The following is a 23,351-nucleotide window of genomic DNA, read 5'->3' as shown; positions in this document are numbered from 1 at the left end:
TTAGCTAAAGGAGGAATGATTGCCAGTTAATTCAGCAAACATTACTAAGTATCTTCTATCTTATGTTAATACTATTTGGATAGCATTTTACAACATACAAATTGTTTTCATATATATATATATATTTTTTTTTTTTTTTTTTTTTTTTGAGACAAAGTCTTGCTCTGTCGCCAAGGCTTGAGTACAGTGGCATGGTCTTGGCTCACTGCAACTTCCACCTCCCGGGTTCAAGCAATTCTCCTGCTTCAGCCCAGTAGCTGGGACTATAGGTGTGCCCCACCAAGCCCAGCTAATCTTTGTATTTTTAGTAGAGATGGGGGTTTCATCATGTTGGCCAGGCTGCTCTCAAATTCCTGACCTCAAGTGATCCACCCACCTCAGCCTCCCAAAGTTCTGGGATTACAGGCGTGAGCCACACCACTCGGCTATATGATCTCACTTGATCCTCACTGTAAGCCTGTGAAGAAGGTATTATTAGCTCCATTGTTCAAAGATGAACAAAATGAAAATCAGAGAAGTTATGTGATTTGCCCAAGATCACATAGCTAGTAAAGCAGTAGAACCTAGTCCCAAAGTCAGGTCTTCTGACTACAAGTCCAATGATGTTCCAGTATACCAGATATTGTAATAAATGCTGTGGGACATTTTTAAAATGAGTATGCATGGTCACTGTCTTCTACAAGTTTACCATTCCCTTTGATTCTAAATAAGTCCCCACATTCCTTATATTCTGATAAAAGAGGCTCAGAAAGTAAAGACTGTAACTAAAATGATTGGCTTGGGAATACAAATCAGGAAAGGGCTGGGAGATCGTGGAAGCTACTAAAGAAGAGGAAGCAGGCTCTAAAACAGAAATCTGATCAGATCACCTGTAGTGTTATAATGAAGGAACTATTAAAATAGTGAGATTATTTAATAAGAAACTCAGATGATACACATGAAAAGTTATGATTATAAAGGAGATAACACTGATGAAATCTTTCAGAGATGCAGAGGGTTGCTTTCACCCCCAGCAGCTGGATTTGAAACTCTTGACTGCCGCAGTCATTTTCATTAAGATGGGATACACTTTTTCTGTTTTTTTTTTCTTTCCACATTTGTTGTATAACGTAAGGAAAAAGTAGGAAAGAATGAACATTTTGTGGAATTTTTGTTCTTTTCAAATTGGAGTATGATTTGAATTGGAGCCTGAAGAAGGAAATATGTGACATTGTTACATTATAGTTTTCTTTAAAATGATCTCATTTTAAAATAATTTTTACAACGGTTTTCTCCATTCCCAATTCTAAACTTGGTTTAAGGTTAAATTCTGCAAATATCTGAACATAACACTACCTATGAAAATAGAAGCGAGAAGCAAAATTTGATTAAATTTACAGTAATTCACTTCTTAAGATAAGGCAGCTATTCCTTACAGTGGGATACACCTGTTAACAGATATAACTTTCCATTTGTCTAAAAATTTGATAGCATAAAGAAAAAAACAAGTATCTAAGGTGATGGATTTATCAATTACCTTGATTTCATTATATGAATGTATCAAATAATCACATGTACCCGAAAATATGTACATCTAATATGTATCAATTAAAAATGTTTTTTAAATAAAGTAAATCAAGAAAAAAAAGAAAGCACCAAATCTTCAAGTGATCAAATGATTAAATGATCTAAAAATCATTAAAAACAAACACAGGTTTAGGAATTTTGTATGTAATTAAACCTGACCAGAATATAGCAATGTATGTCAAAAAGAAAATGTATAGAACATTAAAGAGTAACAGAAAAAAAAGAAAGAAAAGATATAGGGTATAAACACAGTTATTATTTGGGCAAGTGTTTAATTGTGGATATATATTAAAAAATAATTCAGCTTTACCTTGTCAAAAATGGAGAACATCTGAAATTTTTCTAAGCAAGGAGAACGGTATTTGCAAAGGAACTTTTTTTGGAGATGAATCTACTTTATGCATTGTTTCCAAATATTCCAGAAAAGATAATATTTGAAGGTAAGAACTTGATCAGGAGACTTAACATAATCCAGAAAGGAAGTGATGAAGCACTGAGCTAGGATGGTAGCAGTAAGACTGAAAAGGATGAGGACTAAACTGTATCTTGCTGACTGACTCGCAGCCTGTTTGTTTAAGGATGTATCCCCTCCACTGCACACTATAACCAGGTACATCCTTTTTAAAAAATTGAATACTGATTTGGAAACCGGATGTTCAAAAATTTCATCACATTGATATTTAAGACTTTCCATAATCTGATTACTAACTCTCTAATCTGAGCTTTTTTTTTCCTCCAGCATAAATTCTCCATCCATCTAGGATATTGCCTATACCATTCACAAAACAAGCTACTCCTTAATACTTGCCTTCATTTGTTTGCTTATGTTGTTAACCTCACTGAGACTGTCCTCTGTCTTACAAAAACATAATCAAATCCTCTTCTTCAGGGCTCATGTTAACCCCATCTCCTGAGTAAATTCTCAGTCAACCTCGCTAACACTTACCTATTGCTTCTCTCAACTTCTACAGCAGCTACTTTCTACAGAATTCATTTTGGCAATTAATCCTATTTTTCCTCCCACTGCTATTTGTTCTATGTGAATGTCTTCCATAGTCAATGACAAATTCTTACATATAAAAATTTTATTATATACTCCTTTCACTATCAGGTATGGGTATAATGATCAGTCAACACTTCGAAGGTGAATTATTCTGATCTCTCATAATTCATGTACATTTACATAGTATATATTTACATAGTCTGTAGTTTTTCTAGAATTACAAGGTTATTATTCTAGGTTGTATTATCTGTTACACAAGACTAAGAATCAAGTCATAAGCTTTTTCTCTATCCCCATGTATGTCCACTAGAAGTATTAATAGGAATCAACTGATTTTTCTACATATTTAAAATCTCTGTATATAGTATTTATTCAAAGTTTTTTTTTTTTTTTTTTTTAAAGAGACAGGGTCCTTCTATGTTGCCCAGGCCGGTCTCAAACGATCCTTCCACCTTAGCCACCCAAGCAGCTGGGATGAGATAAAGATGTTTGTTAGTAGGTTTAAGTCCCATAATTCCCTTACTTTCAAAGAGAGAGAGAAAAGTCGGTTAGAGAGTAAATACTTTGGTCATGCACAGTAGCTCATGCCTATAATTCTAGCACTTTGGGAGGCCAAGGTGTGGATCAGTTGATGAGCCCAGGAGTTCAAGACCAGCCTGAACAAAATGGTGAAACCCTGTCTCTACAAAAAACTGGCCAGATGAGGTGGCATGCAGCTGTAGTCCCCACTACTCAGGATGCTGAGGTGGGAGGATCACTTAAGCTTGGGAGATTGAGGCTACAGAGAGCTGTAATTGTGCCACTGTACTCCAGCCTGGGTGACAGAGTGAGATCTTGTCTTAAAAAACAAAAAACTTAAAGAAAAAAGAAAAAAAAGAGTAAATATTTCATCTTTTAAAATTGTGCTTATAAATGCAGAAATAACCTATTTTTTAAGAAGGGACTGAAGAAAGGTTTCAGAGAAGAAAAGCATATTGTCAGGGTGGGACAATATTTGCAGCATAGAATAAGGTAGAATTCTAGGAGAGACTTCTTAGGACACAGGCTGGCACTTCTCCCATCCCACCACAGAGAGTAAGAAGGAATTGATCAGAAGTAGGATAAGCCCAAGACATAGGGGCAAATGCACACGTCCTCCATGTGGGAACTATCCCCACTCTGGAACTGAGCAAGCTAGTAAACTCAAGAGAAGTTCATACAAATTGTCAAAATGTTAGCAAGACCATGACTCCTGGACAGACAAACTGTTTTACTCGAAGTAAAATAAAATGCAGCCCTGAGACAATGTATGTATCCTATATTATTTTTTAAAGTGCATGTTTCTTGTATCTATCTCAATCTACAATCCTTAGAAATCCATCAAACCATAATTGTGATTAGAGATGTACTATGCTTGAAAAACCTTATTTTTACTTACATTTCTATAGCACTACATTGGCACCTATATATTAATAGTTCTTATGTGATCCACCCAAAGAAGGGTGAACGTCAAATATTGCTATCCACATTCTACAGGGCTTGTGGAGTTTCCATTCTCCATGTCAAAGGATACCTAGTAATTTAAGTGCTGGAAATGGGGCCCCAAATCAGGTCTCATCACCATAAATCTAGGGGAAATGTTATAATATAGGGGTGGGGGAGGGGAGTAATATTTATGTGATAGTCGAGACACTTGAGTTTTATTCTTGATACTTAACTACTACTACCTAGTAAGGCAACCTTAAAAAGATCACTGAATTTCTAAAGGCTTCATTTTTCTCACCTAAAAAAAGAGAAATCCAGACTAGATGTTTCAGATGTTCACTTAAAAAGTTATTAAGTCATAAAATACAAGCACTAGGAGATATAAGATAAATAAGACTAAGCTCTTTCCCCTAAAATAATTTACTGATCAGTGAATGAGACATACACAGGAACAAGATAACCAAGAAACAATGTGTTAACAGCAGAAGATAATAGATTTAAGAAGGGCAGAGAGGACTAATTTAGCAAGGAATAGGGATGGGAATTAAAATCTGAATTAAGTCTTAGAAGACAGAAAAGTATCCAGGCAAATAGAGGACCAAAGGACATTCCAATCGAAGGGAACAGCATAAACAAAGCCTCAGAGTGGAAAAGCAGCATAGGTTGTACAGGGAATTATAAACAGTTCAGTATTGCTGATACATAATTGTAGAGCAGAAGAGAGATCCTGCAGGAGTTGAAAGTAGAGGCCAGATTGAAGAGATCTATGATGTATTAAGAAAGCTGAACTTTATCCAGTAGGCAATGATGATCCAAGGCAGGGCTTTCACAGGGGAATGGCATAGTTATGATATAATTTTAGAAAGACCACTTTGATACCCGTGTGAAGAAAGAGTATGAGTGGTACAAACTAGAAACAGAGAAGCTAGTTAAGAATCTACAGCAGATATGATGAGGCCTCATTCTGGGGTGATTATAGAAAAGGATCATAGGTTCAAGAAATATGCAGAATCAGCAGGACTAGAAATGGATTGGGAGTGGGGTAAAGATGTGAAGGAGAAAAAAAAGGCATGGAAAGGATCCATGTTTTTGATCAGGCAGAGACAGAACTCAGATACTGAGTACAAAGGAAGAAATAGACAAAATTATCTTGAGTTTAGCTTAGGACGCACCCGGTCAAAAAATATCTAGGTAGAGATGTCCAGCAGCCAATTGAACAGAGTAACCTAATGCTCAGGAGAGAGGCCTAGCCTAGAGATTTAAGTGTGGGAGTAAGCTGCACACAAGGTTGCAACTGAAACCCCAAAAGTCAACGTGTCCGCCCAAGAGAAAGTACAAAGTGTGAAGGGTCTTCAACCAGAACCCTGTTAAATACCAGAACTGTGCATTAGCCTAAGGGGTAGGGGGGAACAGGACAGAGGTATATCCCAGAACACAGTGGGAGTGGTCAAAAAGGAGATGGTGATCAACAGTATAAAATGCAGCCCAGATATAAATCCAGGAAAAATAAGAACGGAAAGATGTCTACTAGACTTACTGACAGGGTTCATGACATGATCTCCCAAAAGATAGCACCTTAGCATTTGAGAAAACAGCAAAAGCAGGAAGGCCATTCTTACCTTCCTCTCATCCTTCTCACGTGAGACAGGTCATAAAACTTAGCAAGAATTTTTTGACCTTCCCCTGAAATAGGTCATAAGATCCCCATATGAGAGATGCCCATACTATACCCAGAGGGAAGGAATATCCTTATTCCTGAAGACACAGGGACAGAGAAAAGAATCTGACAAACAAGCCTTACTAAGTTCCCTTCAGTTTATTACCATTATAACCCCTTAGTCCTTATGACTATCCACCTCTTCATCATCCCTAAACATAAAAATACACAAGTTTGGCCAGGCATGGTGGCTCATGCCTGTAATTCCAGCACTTTGGGAGGCTAAGGCAGGTGGATCACCTGAGGTCACGAGTTTGAGACCAGCCTGGCCAACATGGTGAAACCCCATCTCTACTAAAAAAAAAATACAAAAATTAGCCAGGCGTGGTGGTGTGCGCCTATAATCCCAGCTACTTGGGAGGCTGAGGCAGGAGAATCACTTGAACCCGGAAGGCGGAGGTTGCAGTGAGCCAAGATCGCGCCATTGCACTCTAGCCCGGGCGACAGAGTGAGACTGTCTAAAAAAAAAAAATTTATGTGTTTTTTTGGGTCTTCAATTCCAAAGGCTGCATTGTCACATAAAAGTTTTATTACTTAAATTTGTGTGTTTTTCTCTTGTTAATCTTCCTTTTGTTATAGGAGCCTCAGCCATGAACCTGAAATGGTAAGAAAAGATATTTCTTTTCCCCTACATTAGCAATTAAGTGGTCACTCAATAATTTATTATAAGTAGTTTCAATCAAGTGAGTAAGGGAGGAAGCTAGACTGCAGTGGGATACGAAGTGGAAACAATGAGTAGAACACTATCTTTTTGAAAAATTTAAATCAGGAGGGAAGCAATTCAAAATTTAATTAAGATTGGAAGTTCTCAAACCCCTTTACAGTTCTCATACTCTGTTTTTTTCATATAGATAAAAAGCCTATTTTGGTAAAATTTCATTAAAACCCATATTGATTAAATATGAAGTAATATCTTTAATTATCAGAAAAATGAGGGATATATATATCCCTTTGGTAGCTACAATTTGATATATATATATATAACATTTCCCAACATACCTTAGAAATACCTTGTAAAATTATCTTTTTAAAAATGTACTAAAGGGGGCTAGGGCAAAGGAAAAAGCAATGGTGAAGTAACCCTCTCTTGCACCAATTGTTCCTTCCTTAATTCCTCATAAAGACATTCTTCATTGCCCTCTGCCTGGAATATCCTTCTTCTCTGTTTTAATTTGCTTAACTCCTACTCACTCTTCAAGGACCTGCTCAAAGTCCACCCCACAGAATCACAGAATGTCAGGGACAAAAAGGGCCTTACAAATCCACTGAATCCAAATGTTTCTAACATGCTGATGAAGAAACTACATAAAGATCAGAGTTTCAGAGAATAATCTGCCCAAGGTCCTATTACTTGCAGCTTGCGGCCAGGTTGGAATTTGAACTACTTCTTCAGCTAGTATCCATTTCAGTAGACTCATTCTTTCCTCACATAACTGTTATTACAGAATTGAAGATTGCGGTAAGTCAAGCATTAGTAAAAATCAATTTCTAAAAATTTATTTAGAGTAAGATCCATGTTACTAATACTTTTTAAAACTAAGGAGCCAACCTACAACTTACTTGTTAGTTTGAGTCAACTACCTACAGCTACTTGATTATACAAGATTACAGATGTCAAATAATATTTATTTCATGGATAAATAAGCTGACTGTCAGTCACTAAATAGGATCCTTCCCCAAGAGTGCAGCATTTATTTCAGCCTCTGCCAGTGGAAGTGTTGGAGCAGATGTTGGCAGACTGTGACATACAGTATGTCTTTAAAACTCGTTGGGGTGTGAAATTTCATAAGGTCAAAAAATGCTGCATTTTGATCAGCAGATACAAGAATTCTGTACTTTTATAAATTATTTCAGAAAAACCAATAACATTTGCTGGTAAAATGGATAAACTAAAAAGCTACACTGGCTTTAGGTAGGGCATTTAGATAATGTATGCTGCTTATGTTCTAAAAGCTAATTTCTATCACTTTAAAGCAAATGTTCACTCAAAAAGTCTTTAAAATGAAAATCTGTTCTTAAGTCAATACAAAATACAATATATTATTTCAGTTGACAATAGGGTTTAAAAAATAATTTTCTACTGAAAGAAAACCATTATTATCTAATGAGCATTTTGGTGGGAAAAAAAATGTTCCTTAACTAACACACATACTTCATAGTGATCTCATCTAAAAAATATCTATATAAGAATCCACTAATAGAAACAGAGAAAGCTTTTTTTTTAAGTTAGTATCCATATCGTTCAAATGACTTCACAAATCTTTTAACCTTTATGTTTACTGTTTTATCTTTTTCTTAAAAAAAAATACAGTAGCCATTCTAACCCACTAATAAGGGCTAACCTGAATTAAACAATAGGAGTAAAAAAAGATCACGGCTTTTATAATGGTAAAATGAAATTTGTAACATTCAAAGACTTATTTTCTTGAATTTTTTGTTATATTATTGCAATTTTTAGCTTCAAATTTCCCTTGTATCTTTTTTTCCCAAATATGGCTAATAGATAACATATAACCAAAATCAAAATTAAGGATATTGTCTCGTTAAAGATTTTAGCTTAATAATACAGACTAGCTAGATCTTAGGCAAGTTTAACTTAGCGTAATTTAAAACACTTTACTTCTAAATTAACACAAAGATTCTCTAATTGATTAATCAATATATTTGAAGAGTTGGAAGAGCCTGGTAATAACATAACAATAATAATCATTGTCATTATCATCATTGTCATCTTTCAGTTTATTTTGTGCTATTTCATGCAAATACAAAATTTCTAAGTAAGTTTTAAACATTTTTGTTAGATATTTGTAAGGAAGAAAAATTTAACTACGAACATAAAATCTCCCCAGAAGATGATTTCTAATATAAATCACCTGTTTCTCATCACACAATCAAAAGAGCTAAGATTATGACAGGAAACTGATTAAAGTGCATTAAGTACCACAACATCTTATAATCATGCTAAATCTAACAACCAAGTTCAAAGGTCCTTGTTTTTATGTTATAAACAAAAACTTGAAGTATGTATTTGGGGAATTATATTTATCACATTCAAGTTCTACATAAAAATATTAAACTCTATTGCATTGTATAAGACCAAATGTTATCGATAACCTCTATGCTAAGGGACTGAAATTCTATCAAAGCTGAAAATTTCTCTATTAAATATAAACCCAAACTTTTTCACAGGTTTCTCATATAGCCTAAGATATCTGACACATAAAATCATAAAAATAAATAAATACAAGATGAATCAACAATTATAATTAACTTACTTGCCACTGAAAAGTTGTTGAGGGGATAAGGTAAATCCACATCTTGAGGTTTCTCTTTATATCCTATGAATGAGCCATCTGTCTTCAAAAGGAAGTATCTTGGCCTCCAGTTTTTTATATATTCTCCTACATGAGGAAAGCACGCATGTTAATGCTGAAAAAAATGAACAGCAGCTTTTATGCAAAAAATAAATTATGGTACAATATATGTCCTACAACACTGGCCTCCAAAAATTTAGTTACGCAATTTTCTTTTAACTTAGCTTACAAAAGAAAATACATAAGCCTACAATTAAGATTCAATAAAAACCCAAACATGTTTTGTTTTTAATGATTTCACACTTTGATAATTCATTTGCACCATTATTCCTTCAGAGAATCATCTGAGTACACATTTTGTTCAGTTTTTCATTTTATCAGATGGTTGTTAGAGCATATTTTCAGCTGTTTTAAAAAGCCTTGGTAAATCATCCACACAGTATCAATGAATTTCCATTAAAAACATTTATCATAAGAGAGGCAAGAAATAGATGTTTCTCTTCCACTAATTGTGTCTTTTTTTTCAAAAAAGAAAGAAAAAAGTCTATTTTCATTAATAAATCTTGACTGTAACTTGTTTAAGCAACATTTTATTGTTCTTCATAGAAAAATAACCTTTTTGCAATGCTGTACTTAAGAAAACGAAAGAACATGGGTTAACAGGGCTTTCAACGATACGCAAACTCACACATACACAAACACAGTAACTATTAATACATGGTACAGTGTCAAGAACATAATAGTCAATAAATGTGTACTTTATTAGAACTTAACATAAGGTACCACCTAGCCACCAAAATACACATTTTTAGCAACTACATTACAATTTGCTTACCTACTAAAGGACAACTTCTAATTTTAAGCAACAGAGGTGCTCCATGATGCTACAAGAGCTAGAAGGCTATCTGGTATTGATTCAGTTCTCTACTGGTTATTTCTACCTGCTGATTAAATCTCAAATGCTTAGGCAAAGAATTACAAAAAAATTGCAAACAGTTCAATTTTCCCTACAAATCAGCTTCTTCTTGTGACCCAAACTCAAACCCAACATCTGAAGGTTCCCCTCCTTATCACAGTTAGGTCAATACTGCCATCACAAGTCTCTCTGATTGAGCCCAATCAACTGAACCCTTAATACGTTATATCTACTCTTCTGTTAATACTGTTTTTCCCCACTCCACACATTCCCCACTTCCATCCTAATGTATCTATCACCTCCAGATTAATCTTGTGTGTACCACTTTATCACTTTTCTGCTCAAAATATCCTGTGACTCCTTACTGCTTACTGTAAAGTCCAGTCTCTTACCATAAAATGTAATCCAAATCTTTTACTATAAAGGGCAATCTCACCCCAACATGTATTTCAGATGTGGAATCATTCCTCTGAATCAGCAATTCTTAAACTTCTTAGAATCTCTTTATATCCTTAAATATTACTTAGAGCACCAACAAATTATGCAGATTTTTATCTATGTTTACTGTATTCGAAATTGAAAATAGATTTTATAAATGTTTTACTTCATTTGAAAATAAATTTATTACATATAACAAATAACATTTTTATAAAAAATAACTATTTTCTTTAAAGAAAGAAAAATGCAAAGACCAGCACTGCTTTCCATTTTTACAAATCTATTTAATGTCTGGCTTAATAGAAGACAGCTGAATTTTCTTAGCTGTTCCTGCCTTCAACATCCTGCTGCAGTATGTTGTTTTGGTTTAAATTTAGGGGGAAAAGATCTGGCTCAAACAGATATGAAGCTGAAAAAGGGAAAAATATTCAGATAGTTATGGATATCATTCTTTGATACTACACCAGAATTCAACAAGGGATAGTTTCTAAAAGGTTAGTTGCAATGTAGAACTTGAAACTTTATCAATGAACTTTCTGTACTATTATGTGAAAATCCATTGATCTATATTGGACTTTGAATGAATCTTTAACACTGTCTATAATTTTATAACATTATGCATTGGTCACATAGAAAACCCTGGCTTATCGTGCTATGCTGATCTTCCTAATGTTGACACATTTCATTATACAATCACATTTGTTATCAATACCAGTCTCATGAAAAAAGTAAACATTGGAAAACTGACAAGCTCATAACGAGAGATCTGTTTTCCCAAATTTAATCTTTGCTTAAAAGCTCAATTTCCATCAGTGACAGCATATACTGTCAGTTGTTTTCCTTGAGGTGATAATACTCTACATGCCCAAGCTGGTGCCCACCACTTAATGCTCAATCATGATTTATTAAACAAATGAATAAATAGAGGATATGTAGATCAGTATCCTCCACATAAGTAAGGGCAAAAAAGAAATTTAAAGAAAAAAGAAAAAAAAGTGATGCTCTTCACTTTATTTTACTGAAAAAAGACGGCCCTAATATTAATAAGCACATGACTTAATAAGGCAATTTATAAAACTAGAATGCCTAATACACAATTCCCACGTTGAAAAATAAAATAATTCCTTAATTGCTCTTTATTTTATTTTTCCATTTCATTTATTCCCATATAAAATTCAAAATCATTAGGTATTAATTCTCCAATTAATGGCATATTTAGACTTCAAATGTTGTACAGCAATAAGAGATTTATACTGGTACAATATGCTGTAACTCTGTAAAGGTAAATCACAATAGTTTAATAATTATACCAAAAATAAAATGAATCAGATCCATTTGAAAAATATAAAAGAAAACACGGAATAACACCATTTCTTCTTATTTTAAAATAGTACTGAATACACTTATTCAAGAAATGTAAAATTAAAAGAAATCAAATTTTCAATTCTAAGCATAATTTCCCTCTATGTACATCCTCAGATGAAAAACACAAAAACATCATTATATAAATCTTGTATCTTTTTTATTAAGCAGATTTTTAAACTTTTAAAATATTTTCTATGATCTATAGCAGGACTTCTGGTTGCCAAAAAGCTATTTAAAAATAAATGTATTATACATCCTTCAAACATAATACAGTATACCAACATAGTGATGTACTCACTCACATAGAAGAAAAATTTTAAAGAATTTCCCTTCTTCCTTAAAAAAGTATTATTTCTCACAAACTTTTTAAATAATTTTAAATTGATTTGGTTAATCAACAATTATACTGTGATACTAAGCCAGAAGTAGATCTCAAACTTCCAATAAAGACTACTAAATCTATTTTCTTGTCATTTTTCATCTATAATATGAATGAACTTTCTGAGAAGATGCTTAGAATGCATTCATTATTAATTTCTCACAGAGGCTGGACCAAAAAAAAAAAAGACAACTCAATAGAGCTTAATTCCAGTATTATACCAGATTTCAGGTGCCTGGCTGTTCGAAAAGGAACTGAACACTTTCATCTCTAGCTCAGAAGTTGAGGCAGTGTGAGTTCAGATAAGGCACGTGTTGTCAGGTTGTTCTAAAATATGGACAGAAAGTCCTAGCTTTTATGAGGCAAAGTACCCAGAACAAAGTACACTCCCTGCCACCAATCCTTTTAAGACGGACTGCTAAATGTGAATCTTTTATTTTGAACACAGAATTTGCATCTAAGTTTACACATGATGCATCAAACCCAAATTGCATCATACTTTTATGTTTATGGCCCATAGGTTTTAACCAATTTAAAACACAACCTGGTTAAAATGGAAAGTCTTGTCAAAAAAGAAGCATTTATGATGTACCAAGTATCCCAAAGAGATTGTTCAATGGACACCCACCAATATACATCCAAATAGTAAATGTATCGTCAAGATAAACCTTCAGCAAGCACTGCAGTCACAACTGGTTAAGACTTCCAACCCAACCTCTTCCACTATATATATATATATATATATATAAAATCTTCATGGGTGCTTCCACTTCTTTCTCACACTCTTTTGCTGGAAGCTATACCTATGTTGAAGTATGCTGTTATCAATACCAAAACAAATACATTTCCCAGCAAGGATTCTGGTATACTGGCTTCTGGTAGTGAGGTGAGTGGTGGACCCTCGAATGATGTACACACCCTAATCCCAGGAACCTGTGAATATTACCTTATGGTAAAAAAGAATGACTATTACCTTATATGGCAACACATGTGATTAACAATTAAGGATTCTGAGAAGATGGACTTTTCCCCTGGAGAATTATCTAGGTAAGCCCTAAATCCAATTACAAATGTCCTTTTAAGAGTAAACTGAACACACAGAGAAAAGGAAGGGGGAACGTGGCCACAGAAGCAAAGATTGGAACTATGGGCCAAAAGCCAAGGAGCACCTAGAGCCACCAGAAGCAAGAAGAGACAACAAGTGGGTTCTCCCCTGGAGCCTTCTCAGTGAGTGTGAACCTGCTGACACCTTGATTTCTAACTTCTGGCCTCCAGAATTGTGGCAGAATAAATTTCTGTTGTTTTATGCCACCCACTTTTTATTAATTTGTGACAGCAGTCCTAGGAAATACAGCTCCTAAACACTATGACCAATGGCTTGCTAACAGAGCTAAAAACTACTACTTACTCATTGAGTTCTTGGCATAGGACATGTACAGATTCAGTTAGCACCTTCTGAATGCAAAGAGGAAAATCCACATTACTACTGTAAATGGTAGAGAATCCTACTTGTAAATTATGAGGGTGGAAGAAACTGTTTGCTAGAATTCATGGTTTTACTTAGTCCTAATAACTTCAGATTCTGGACCTTTGCCACCTTTCTTACTTCACTTAATAACTTATTCCCTGTAGTTAAAACAAACGATCTCAATGATTTTGAGTAAATTTTGACCACAGAAAACATCCTGAATTTCCACAGCTGAGTAAAAATACTGCATTATTTTGGACCTCACGCTTAGTCTATTTTTTTTTTTTTTTTTTTTTTTTTTGAGACACAGTCTTGCTCTGTCACCAGGCTGGAGTGCAGTGGTGCAATCTTGGCTCACTGCAACCTCTGCCTCCCAGGTTCAAGCGATTCTCCTGCCTCAGCCTCCTGAGTAGCTGGGATTACAGGTGCGCACCACCACACCCACCCATTTTTTGTATTTTTAGTAGAGACAGGGTTTCACCATGTTGGCCAGGATGGTCTCGATCCCTTGACCTCATGATCCACCTGCCTTGGCATCCCAAAGTGGTGGGATTACAGGCGTGAGCCACTGCGCCCGGCCAGGCTTAGTCTTTAATAACAACCTGAGATGGGACCTGGTATGAGTTTAGACTCATGCTCACTTTCCACCTAAAAGATCTGGATAGGATATTCAAATAAATCATCTTTATCACGAATTATATACTCCCAAACCAGAGCTCACCAAAAAGTTGACAGTGTTCACTTCCTACCATTCACCTGATAACAACAAACTGTATTTTTACTTAATAATCTTCAACCTAAATTAGTCCATATATAAACATTTTATTTCATTATTCATCAACACTCTACTGAGAATCACATTTTGATTTTTTAAAAGCTTAAGTCGTAAGTGTAAAAGCTGAAGTCGTAAGCGCCAAGGCAGAAGCTAGAAGTGTACGTCTCTGGACTAAACAGTGATTGATTAAAATGTGCAAATAGTCTTTAATCTAGAATAACTAAGGAATATCTAGATTTGTTCAGACATGCAAATGGAAAAGATCTTCAGAAATAATTCAGCCTTGTGACCTCCCAAATAGATCATGTTGATGAATATCTGATACCTTTTTAAGGCTACATTGTGTTCCAGAACCTAGTTCTAATTCTAACTTCATGAAAGGTAGAAAGATGTGAGGTGAGCTGGGTACTGGTTGAGAATACTGCAGAAATACTCATCTCTACCTTCAACTGTCATGGACTATGCTAAAAACACAATAGGGTAGATTCACTGAGATGTAACTAAACAAATATAGATACAATCCAATTGAAAAGAAATCTATAAAACCATAGCACTATTTTTCACAAATCCCATAAAATTCATTTGAAATTCATTTAGTTCATTTAGAATTTAATTAGAAACAACACAATCACCATTTTAAAAATATGCTTCTTACCTAAGAAAAAATGCAAAAAAAAAAAAAAAAAAGACCCTAATTATCAAGAGTTGCATAACAAACAAAAATTCTAATTTTCCGATACAGGTGCTAGCTTTTTAGGATACCAATGCTCACTCAAACTTGTTGTAACATAGTCTTCAAAGCTAATCACTGCATAAGGAAGACGGTGGGAGCATCCTCACATGTATGTCAGGAATAGATGTTACTGTTTTATCATAAAGCTAAAACAAGTATAAGCTTAGCTTTCCTCAGAATGTTGTATTTTAAATATTTAATTTTCATGTTTAATCACAAGCAAAGTCACAAAGTTTTTACCATGTATGATTATTTGTCCTTATACATCTCTGAGGAAAAAAATGTATAGATTACATCTATACTTAATGCATGCGTTAATGAAAAAACAACCTCTTTTGCAATCTTTATTATTTACAGAGGGAGAGAGCCATAGAATTTATGCAAAAAAAAAAAAAAAAAAAGCTGGCCATACTGTCAATGTGAAAAGCATGTGGTCACATTTTCAGAATAAAAGAAATTTTAATTTAAACCAATGCTATGTTGTGTAACAAAAGGTACAACAAATTGTTGTGATCAATACGAGGTCAACAAACTTCTCAAATTAGCCTTCAGTTTCTTTCCCACTCAACCTCATCATTAAAATGCTCCAGGCAGAACAATGTAACGGTTAGGAGCAAGGACTCTGGAGTCACACAGCTTGGGTTTGAATCCTAATCACATCATTTATTAGATGCATGAACCTAACCTCTTTACATCTCAGGGTCCTCATCTGAAAAACAGAAATCATAGTTTTTATCCGCCAAAGGGTTTTTGTAAGGACATAATGTAAAAAGCCCTTAGAACACTACCTGACATATTTCAAGTATTTGATTTGGTTGTTAGCAAGTGATACTAATACTAATACCACTTATGATAATATAATTTATAATCCAACTACAAACCACACATTAAATTTTCTACTAATCAGTACTGCACTTATTCAGAAGTATTTACATAAATGAGGCAACGATTAATTTTTTAAGTCTCTTTGGCTAGTGTCAGGTATATAAAACATGTATTTTATGTAAAGAAATGAAGAGGTTATCCAACATCTAAACACAGTATTAATTTGACTAATACTTTTAGTTCTTTTGAATATCAGGATATCAGAGGGGTAAACTAGTCTTCCAAAGAAAAGAGCAGAAGTCAGATTCTTCTGAATTTTTATAAATGATACACACAAATGTACAGTACCATAAAAATATAAACATTTTATGAATTTTCAAAGAGCAGCTTTAAACCAGAAAAAGGCAGTTTTCAGTAAAAATAAATGTACATGCTTCAAGAAACTATCTTTGGCAATACTCCTTAAATAAAAGTCTTCATGAGCCAATTTTTACCTAAGACAAAAACAGATATAATGTTGATTTCAGCATAAAATCTATTTAATTTCATAATTCACAATGTAGTAAATATTTAGTTGCCTGTTGACAGACACCAAATTTTCATGTATGAACTACCTAAAAGAATATGGCAAAATCTTTTCTACTAATGGATTTCATAAATAAATATTAGCACAAAAAAGTGTATAGTCCATAATTATGTGATACATCTTAAATATCAGTAATCAATTATAGTTACTGAAGAAATGCATGACAATAAATATAATAAGACATTTGCAGTCTTTAAAATTACTGATTACAGTTTTATACAGAGTACAATTAGTTCTGAGTGGAAGCCTATTCATGTCTCTTAGAGAATCAAAGAAATGTGCTTCTCACTCAACTTATCATAACCATGTTTTATTGATGTCTTAAAAATAATCCTGGGCCAGGCGTGGTTGCTCACTCCTGTAATCCCAGCACTTTGGGAGGCTGAGGCAGGCGGATCACTTGAGGCCAAGAGTCAGAGACCAGCCTGGCCAACATGGCAAGACCGTCTCTACTAAAAATATAAAAATTAGCCGGGCATGGTGGCGGGGCCCTTATAATCCCAGCTACTCGGGAGGCTGAGGCAGGAGAATTGCTTGAATCCGGGAAGCGGGAGGTTGCAGTGAGCCGAGATTGCGCCACTGCACTCCAATCTCAGCAACACAGCAAGACTCCATCTCAAAAAAAAAAAAAAAAAAAGAAAAAGAAAAAAATCCTGAAGAATTTTGTTCATATTATCTACATTGCAATAAACTAGCGTAAGTTTTCAACTGCACAGGGACAACATGAAATGTAACTTTTTAAAGTGATTTTGCATATTATAGGTACTTATTAAATACATATATTGATTAGATTTTCCAACTCCTAAAAACCTGAATTTTTAGGTTATCATTTATCTTTTATTGAGTCTTGAAACATGTTCTTTCCTTGCCCTCAGGCAACTGAAAAGTGTTAAATTCTATTCTGATGTCTATGCAATGTCTTTGACCACTTGTCATCAACCAGCTTTTGATGTGTGTTGATAGTCTGTGAAAATTGAGCAATGTCTAAGCATTATGAACTCCTGCCCAGCTCACTCATTTTAAGGTGCTGCTGCTCAAGACCACCTAGATCAAAAAAGCCACTTTAAACATCTTTATTTAGATTTAAGAAAAACGGGCTAACAGTTATTCAATCAAAAATACTCGGTGAGTGTTAAAATATGTACAAGTACTAAGAAGGCAGCAATAAATGATACAAGCATAGTCCCAGCCCTCATGGAGCTTTAATAAATGATACAAGCATAGTCCCAGCCCTCGTGGAGCTTTAAGTCTAGTAGGCAGCTGTGAGAGGTGGGGAAGAAAAGGGAATGAGTTGACTAATTAAAATTTTAAGTGAAAATTTCTCCCATTTCTTTAACCATTCTTAGTGATCCAGAATGTCATACTGGGGATGGCAATAGCCCCTATTCCTTGGCATTTCTAAATAGCATCTCATGTGGATTCAGAAAAAGGTAGTCGATGATATTTGTTGCTTTGACGTCTAACTGTAGGGAAGGGACTGGGAAGAATATCAGCGTAGGATTCATCGATTTGCTGCTATGTTGATTCCAAGATGAGGCACTGCATCATCCTGCATTCCTCCTTGAAGCCTCACAATAACACAAGCAAAAGCAAGGCAATAGGTTTACTACCCTTTCATCTAGAATAATAAATAACACATCTTTACGTTTCAGGTTTTAAGATTATTGCCCATTCTTGTCTTTCTCGCTGATTTCTGCATAATATTGATTAATAAGGTCAGATTTTTAAACACCTGAATTTCTCTTTATGGTTATTTCACCCGGTAAACTCTGGGTCATTGAGATGTTTGTCTGCTCTTGGACTGGTCAATGTTGCCACTGCAGCTGGCCACACGGAAGGTGTTTACAATTTTCGTGATTTTGTGTTGTGCTTCCGAGATGTCTTAAAGGCTTTCCAGATGTACCCACATTCCTCTGCTTTGCCACATATGTTCCTTCATGATTATTTTGAAAAGTATATTATAGTCAAGAAACTCTCATTCTAATGCATAATGCATGAACTTGTCGTTTTTACATTAAGTACAGTTTTCACTTCATCTTAGCCAAAAGTCCGAGAAGCAATATTATGAAGTATAGTTTTCATATCGGCTTCCTAAAGAAAGCTGGGGTCCATGTTTTGCTTTGAAGCTGATGAGATGATGAGAAAAATACCTATGCATTGAATACCAACCACAAGATGTTAGAATGCCAACTTCTCTAAGATCTCAGTATGGTTGGTTTGTTAGTATTTTTATCTGCTTTACAATTTTCTTTTGTTTTCCAGAAAACTGCATAATTATCATCTACCCTTAAGTATTCTGGTATTTGTTTCATGATATTCGGTAAATTGACTAATCAAATCCTTGTTCCACTTGTTTTTAGGAAACATTACATTTTTAACCAAAGTGATGCTTTTAAATTATTCTCTTAAACACAATAACATCTTAATAGAGTTATAGTACCCAGTTTTACTCTAAGAGAAAAGCAAGGTGAGTAAGGAAGGCACAGGAGCATTGGGTGGAGACACAGAGAACAAAGCATCCACACGGACTAGCCAACAGAAAGCATCCTGGCAATTTAATGAAGAATAAACGGTGACTTTAGTTTACATAGCAGTAGATATGTTGTGGAGAATTACTCAATCTGTACGCAGCCTCCTGCTGGGTTAAGTGTGAGCTAAGTTATTATTTTGCTTACATCTGCGCCCTTGTAGGCTGTGAAAGCAGAGCTTTCTTTTTAAAAATCTGTTTTCTGCATTAGAGCAGAGTTTCCAGTTCCACACACTGGATTTAACACAAAGTCATTCTTGCACCATTTTCAAAAAGTAGTCATAGAATTTTAAACTATTATAAATATAGACCAACTTAAAAATATAATTTCATCAGAAACTTTAAAACTTCCTTATTGTAAATATTTCCCATTTTACCACCTTATATTATCTAAATATAATATCATACATGGCATATACACTGCAGTAAATAACCTTAATGAATACCAAATACGGAAGCAGTGAGTCCATAACGCAAGAAACTACCACAGAGGTGGGCAATAACCATTAATTCAATGACTAAATAAACCTACCACCATTTGAAATAAAGACTATACTCCCGTCAGAAAAGCTCTCTCAAACAGAGAAGTCTCTCTATAACACAACCTCGTATGGTTCAATCCACTTTTCTGTTAGAACATGCCTGATGGATATGACAAATAACAATAATGGTGCCTCACTACAGCAGTAACTGGGAGTTTGCAGAGAAGGCAGGCTGTAGTGCTTGCTCATCAGGAGGTGGCCTGTGCCATCAGAAAAAACTCTCAGGTGGTTCAACCCACCCATCGCACTCCTATACTAACATCAATGCTCTACAGAATAAAAACTAATAGGACTTTATCTTAGACTCTTACCAAGGAGTTTTCCTCTAAGAAAAGTCTAGTAGTATGGACCCTAAAATGGCACTGCATCAAACCGAGAGCTCCACTGTTCTGAGGATGAATCCATGCCCTTCATAACTCCTCTCTTCCCTCCTTTGTTTTCCTTAGACAACGTACTGATTGAGTCTTGTACCACAGCATGTTAAGTGGTGAAAGGAAGAAGAGGTAAGAGCAAGGAAAAAAAGGAAACATGAATGTCCTCAGCCAGGCACTGTGCTGAGGCTTCACTTACACAGCCCTCTTCACAGCAACACTGAGACTGGTGCTGCGGTATTCTCACTTTTCACAGAGAGCCATGCTGAGGCTCTGAGACACTGGGACAAGATAGTAAAGGACAGAGTTAAGATTCAAAGAGTGGTTGGGAGCGCACACTCTCAAGCTGGACTGCCTGGGTTCAAATGCCAGTTCTGTCACTCACTAGCTGTGTGAGAGACAGTGAATGCTGTTTAATCTCTCTGGGTCTCAGCTTCCTCTTCTGGAAAATGTGGACAATAATAATGGAGAAATAAATTAAAGTTTGTAAAGCATGTAGAACAACATCTAGCTCACTGCAAGCATTATGTAAGCATTTGTTAACTGAATAAAACATCTCAGAGTAAGGCTAAGGAAACCAATCAAAGGAGATTTAGTGAGTACCTAATATGTACAATATGTTAGACTACACAAAAGTAACTAGAGTGTTTAAAATAAAGTGGAATTTCTTTAATTTGTCTAGACTATCGCTATTGCACATTAGCTGAGCAAAGGAGGTATTGATTTTTTGTGGATAAAGTTTATATTTTTGTTATTCACTTTGCTTATGTCCTGTCTTCACCCCTCATTACTAAGAATAGTGAACTGAGTGTCGCTTATGTTTAACTCATTGAAATCTCTAGTGAAAGACTGACAATACCAACTGTCACAGAAATCATCTTTCTTAATTCAATAACAACTAACTATAGGGCAAAAAAATCAAAAGCCTTCCACTGAATTTACTACTAAACATTGCAATGTTTCTTTCAAATTATAAGAAAGTTACTCCATACAAAAAGAAAAAAGGACACAACTCATTCTGGTTTTCTTAAATTTTAGATTCAGAAGGTACATGTGCAGGTTTGTTACATGGATATACAGCATGATGCTGAACACCTCATTATTTTGACATCAGGCCTTCCCCACTCTTCCTTTCTTATTACAAAAATTAATCATCATTTAATCCCCAATATTCTGAATTCAAAGAAGTGTTAAGTCACACATCAATATCAGGTCTTTACCTCTACTTTAAAAACGTATGCTTTTATAAGTGCACAGGAACAAGTGTATTTCAACTTCTAGTATATTTATACATAGCCACTGCATATACAGCAAAGTAAATTACTCTTGATTCATATTATATTTGAAAGATGTGATTATGCTTAAGTTTTTAAAACTGAAGGGAATCTATGCTTCCATTTTAATGAATACTGCTCCATATTAAAAAGTGTGGCTTCAAATAATTTTGAATACTAGAATATCTGCTATCAAAGACACAAAAACTAAAACGCACCCGCCAAGTAAAATCATCTTAACTTTTCCAGGTAATTTTCTTATACTCTCTATGAACCCATCTAATTTGACAATTTATGGCCAGTCATGTTAACATTTTCTTAGACTAGAACTGAATATGTTTAAATGATATCGTCGAATTGAAGGGCACAGATATATCTAACATTTTAAAAGAACACAACAAATCAAAGAAATGCAACCACAAATCAAACACTATTCAATTACTCAAATAAATAATTTTGAGTACTCCCCAAAGAAAGCTTATAGATAATATAAATAGAAAAGCTGCTTCTCAATGTTAAAAATGAATTTACTTACCTTGGCCCTCTGAGGGCAGTATTACCTAACACATAGAAATTTCAGAAAACAATCTTTACCTATCATTCTAATAAAAACAAAATTTTTAAAATGAAATGGGCATATTTGCTCATTATACGTACATATTTCTTTCCTCATCATTATCTGTACCTCAGTAAGCATAATAATGCTGTTTTCAAATGTTTCCAGTGACTTTGAAAGGGAAGATTTTCTTAAAACCAAGGCATCAGGAAGGAAAATGCATGGAATCATCAGTATCACTGAAGTCATCCAAAATACAATAAAATAAAAAAGTATATAAGAATTTTACATTGCATAAATAATCTAAGTTCCTGTTTTGCTCTCTGTAGAATAATTTGTTTTTAAAAACTGCAGGACATCAAAATATACAATCTTTCAGTAAAGACAAAGTAATCTGAGGAGGATAACAATTCAGTTCCAAAGTGTCTTCTTAAAAGCAGCCAATACCAATACACTCGTTTGTTACAAATCACTCATTTATTAATGAAATATAATGCAAATGACAAATTGGCAATGTGGAGTTGAAGCACTCACTGAGTTTTCATAACTGATTCTTACACTAAGAATCTTTCCATAGCATAAGGATTATCCATTCTAGAATCTAAGTCAATCAATGTACACTGGGTGTTTTATTCCTTTTGCTATTTCACAGAAAGGAAAAGTTTTCTAGCATTCACTTATCAAAGTTTTTTTTTTATATACAAAACACTGAGTAACTTACCCTATATAATCCAGTGGTATGATAGACCTTTAATTTAAGAATATAAAAAGTGCTAATCTTTAAGTCAGAGTTTTACATACAAGTTAATTAGTAACTATCCAACTTTCCAGGTCCCACCACTTCTCCCATATAGAAAAAAAAAAACAAAACCTAGCATTAAAAGAAAAAAAAAAAGAGCTTCTATTGAAGGAAGATAAAAATTATTACAAGCAGGTAAACAGCAAATTTACTTTGACACAGCAAGATCTCACGTGGATGACACTGATTGCCATTTAGTAAAAATGTGTTTTATTTAGGTTTTGTATTTACTTTTTCAAAAAAGTCCTTGCTTCTGTAATTCAAAGTATAGTAGTTCACTCAGGAACTATGCCATTATTTAGCATAACTTTGAATAAATTAGATTTTTAAAATTTGAACTACTAAACAGTCTTATTCTTTTTAAAGTATATAATATCATGGATATTTTAAGATCAAAAAAATTTAAATTATATTTAAAATCCTTCTTTACTAAAACAAAAGGTAAAAGGAACTAGCTTAACAGTTGAACATACTACAAGTTCAGGGAAGGGAAAGAAGGTCATTTTATAAAATTCTTTTCTATAATAAATATATATACTTACGTTTAAATATCTCTTCAAAAAGATGCCAGGAAACAACAACTGCTGTTCTATGCGTTCTTGCTTAGAAGTATAAAATTATGAACTTTGATGCTGTGTTCCAGTCTCAAGCAAATAAGTGACTTGCTTGGCCAAAAAAATAGACAAACTTCACGATTTATGCTTTTCCTGCCTTTGTATCTTAATCATCTTCT

At 34.4% G+C, this 23,351-nt stretch overlaps 1 protein-coding gene across 5 annotated transcripts in view; it reads right to left on the bottom strand.

The window, feature by feature from the left end:
- Window positions 1-23,351, bottom strand: part of AKT3 (AKT serine/threonine kinase 3) — a 360,266-nt gene that overhangs the window by 186,844 nt on the left and 150,071 nt on the right. For 4 of the 5 annotated variants that reach the window (XM_016934876.4, NM_001280064.1, XM_054671604.2 and 1 more), the window contains 1 exon segment: window positions 9,026-9,151. The exons of the other annotated variant lie outside the window; for it this stretch is intronic. In XM_016934876.4, coding sequence (XP_016790365.1) covers window positions 9,026-9,151 — 126 coding nt within the window. 5 annotated transcript variants of the gene reach the window in all.

This window comes from Pan troglodytes, chromosome 1 (genome assembly GCF_028858775.2).
Source record: "Pan troglodytes isolate AG18354 chromosome 1, NHGRI_mPanTro3-v2.0_pri, whole genome shotgun sequence".
NCBI classification, from domain to species: Eukaryota; Metazoa; Chordata; class Mammalia; order Primates; family Hominidae; genus Pan; species Pan troglodytes.
Note: the sequence above shows the minus strand (reverse complement) of the source record. Positions and strands in the feature narration are given on the sequence as shown.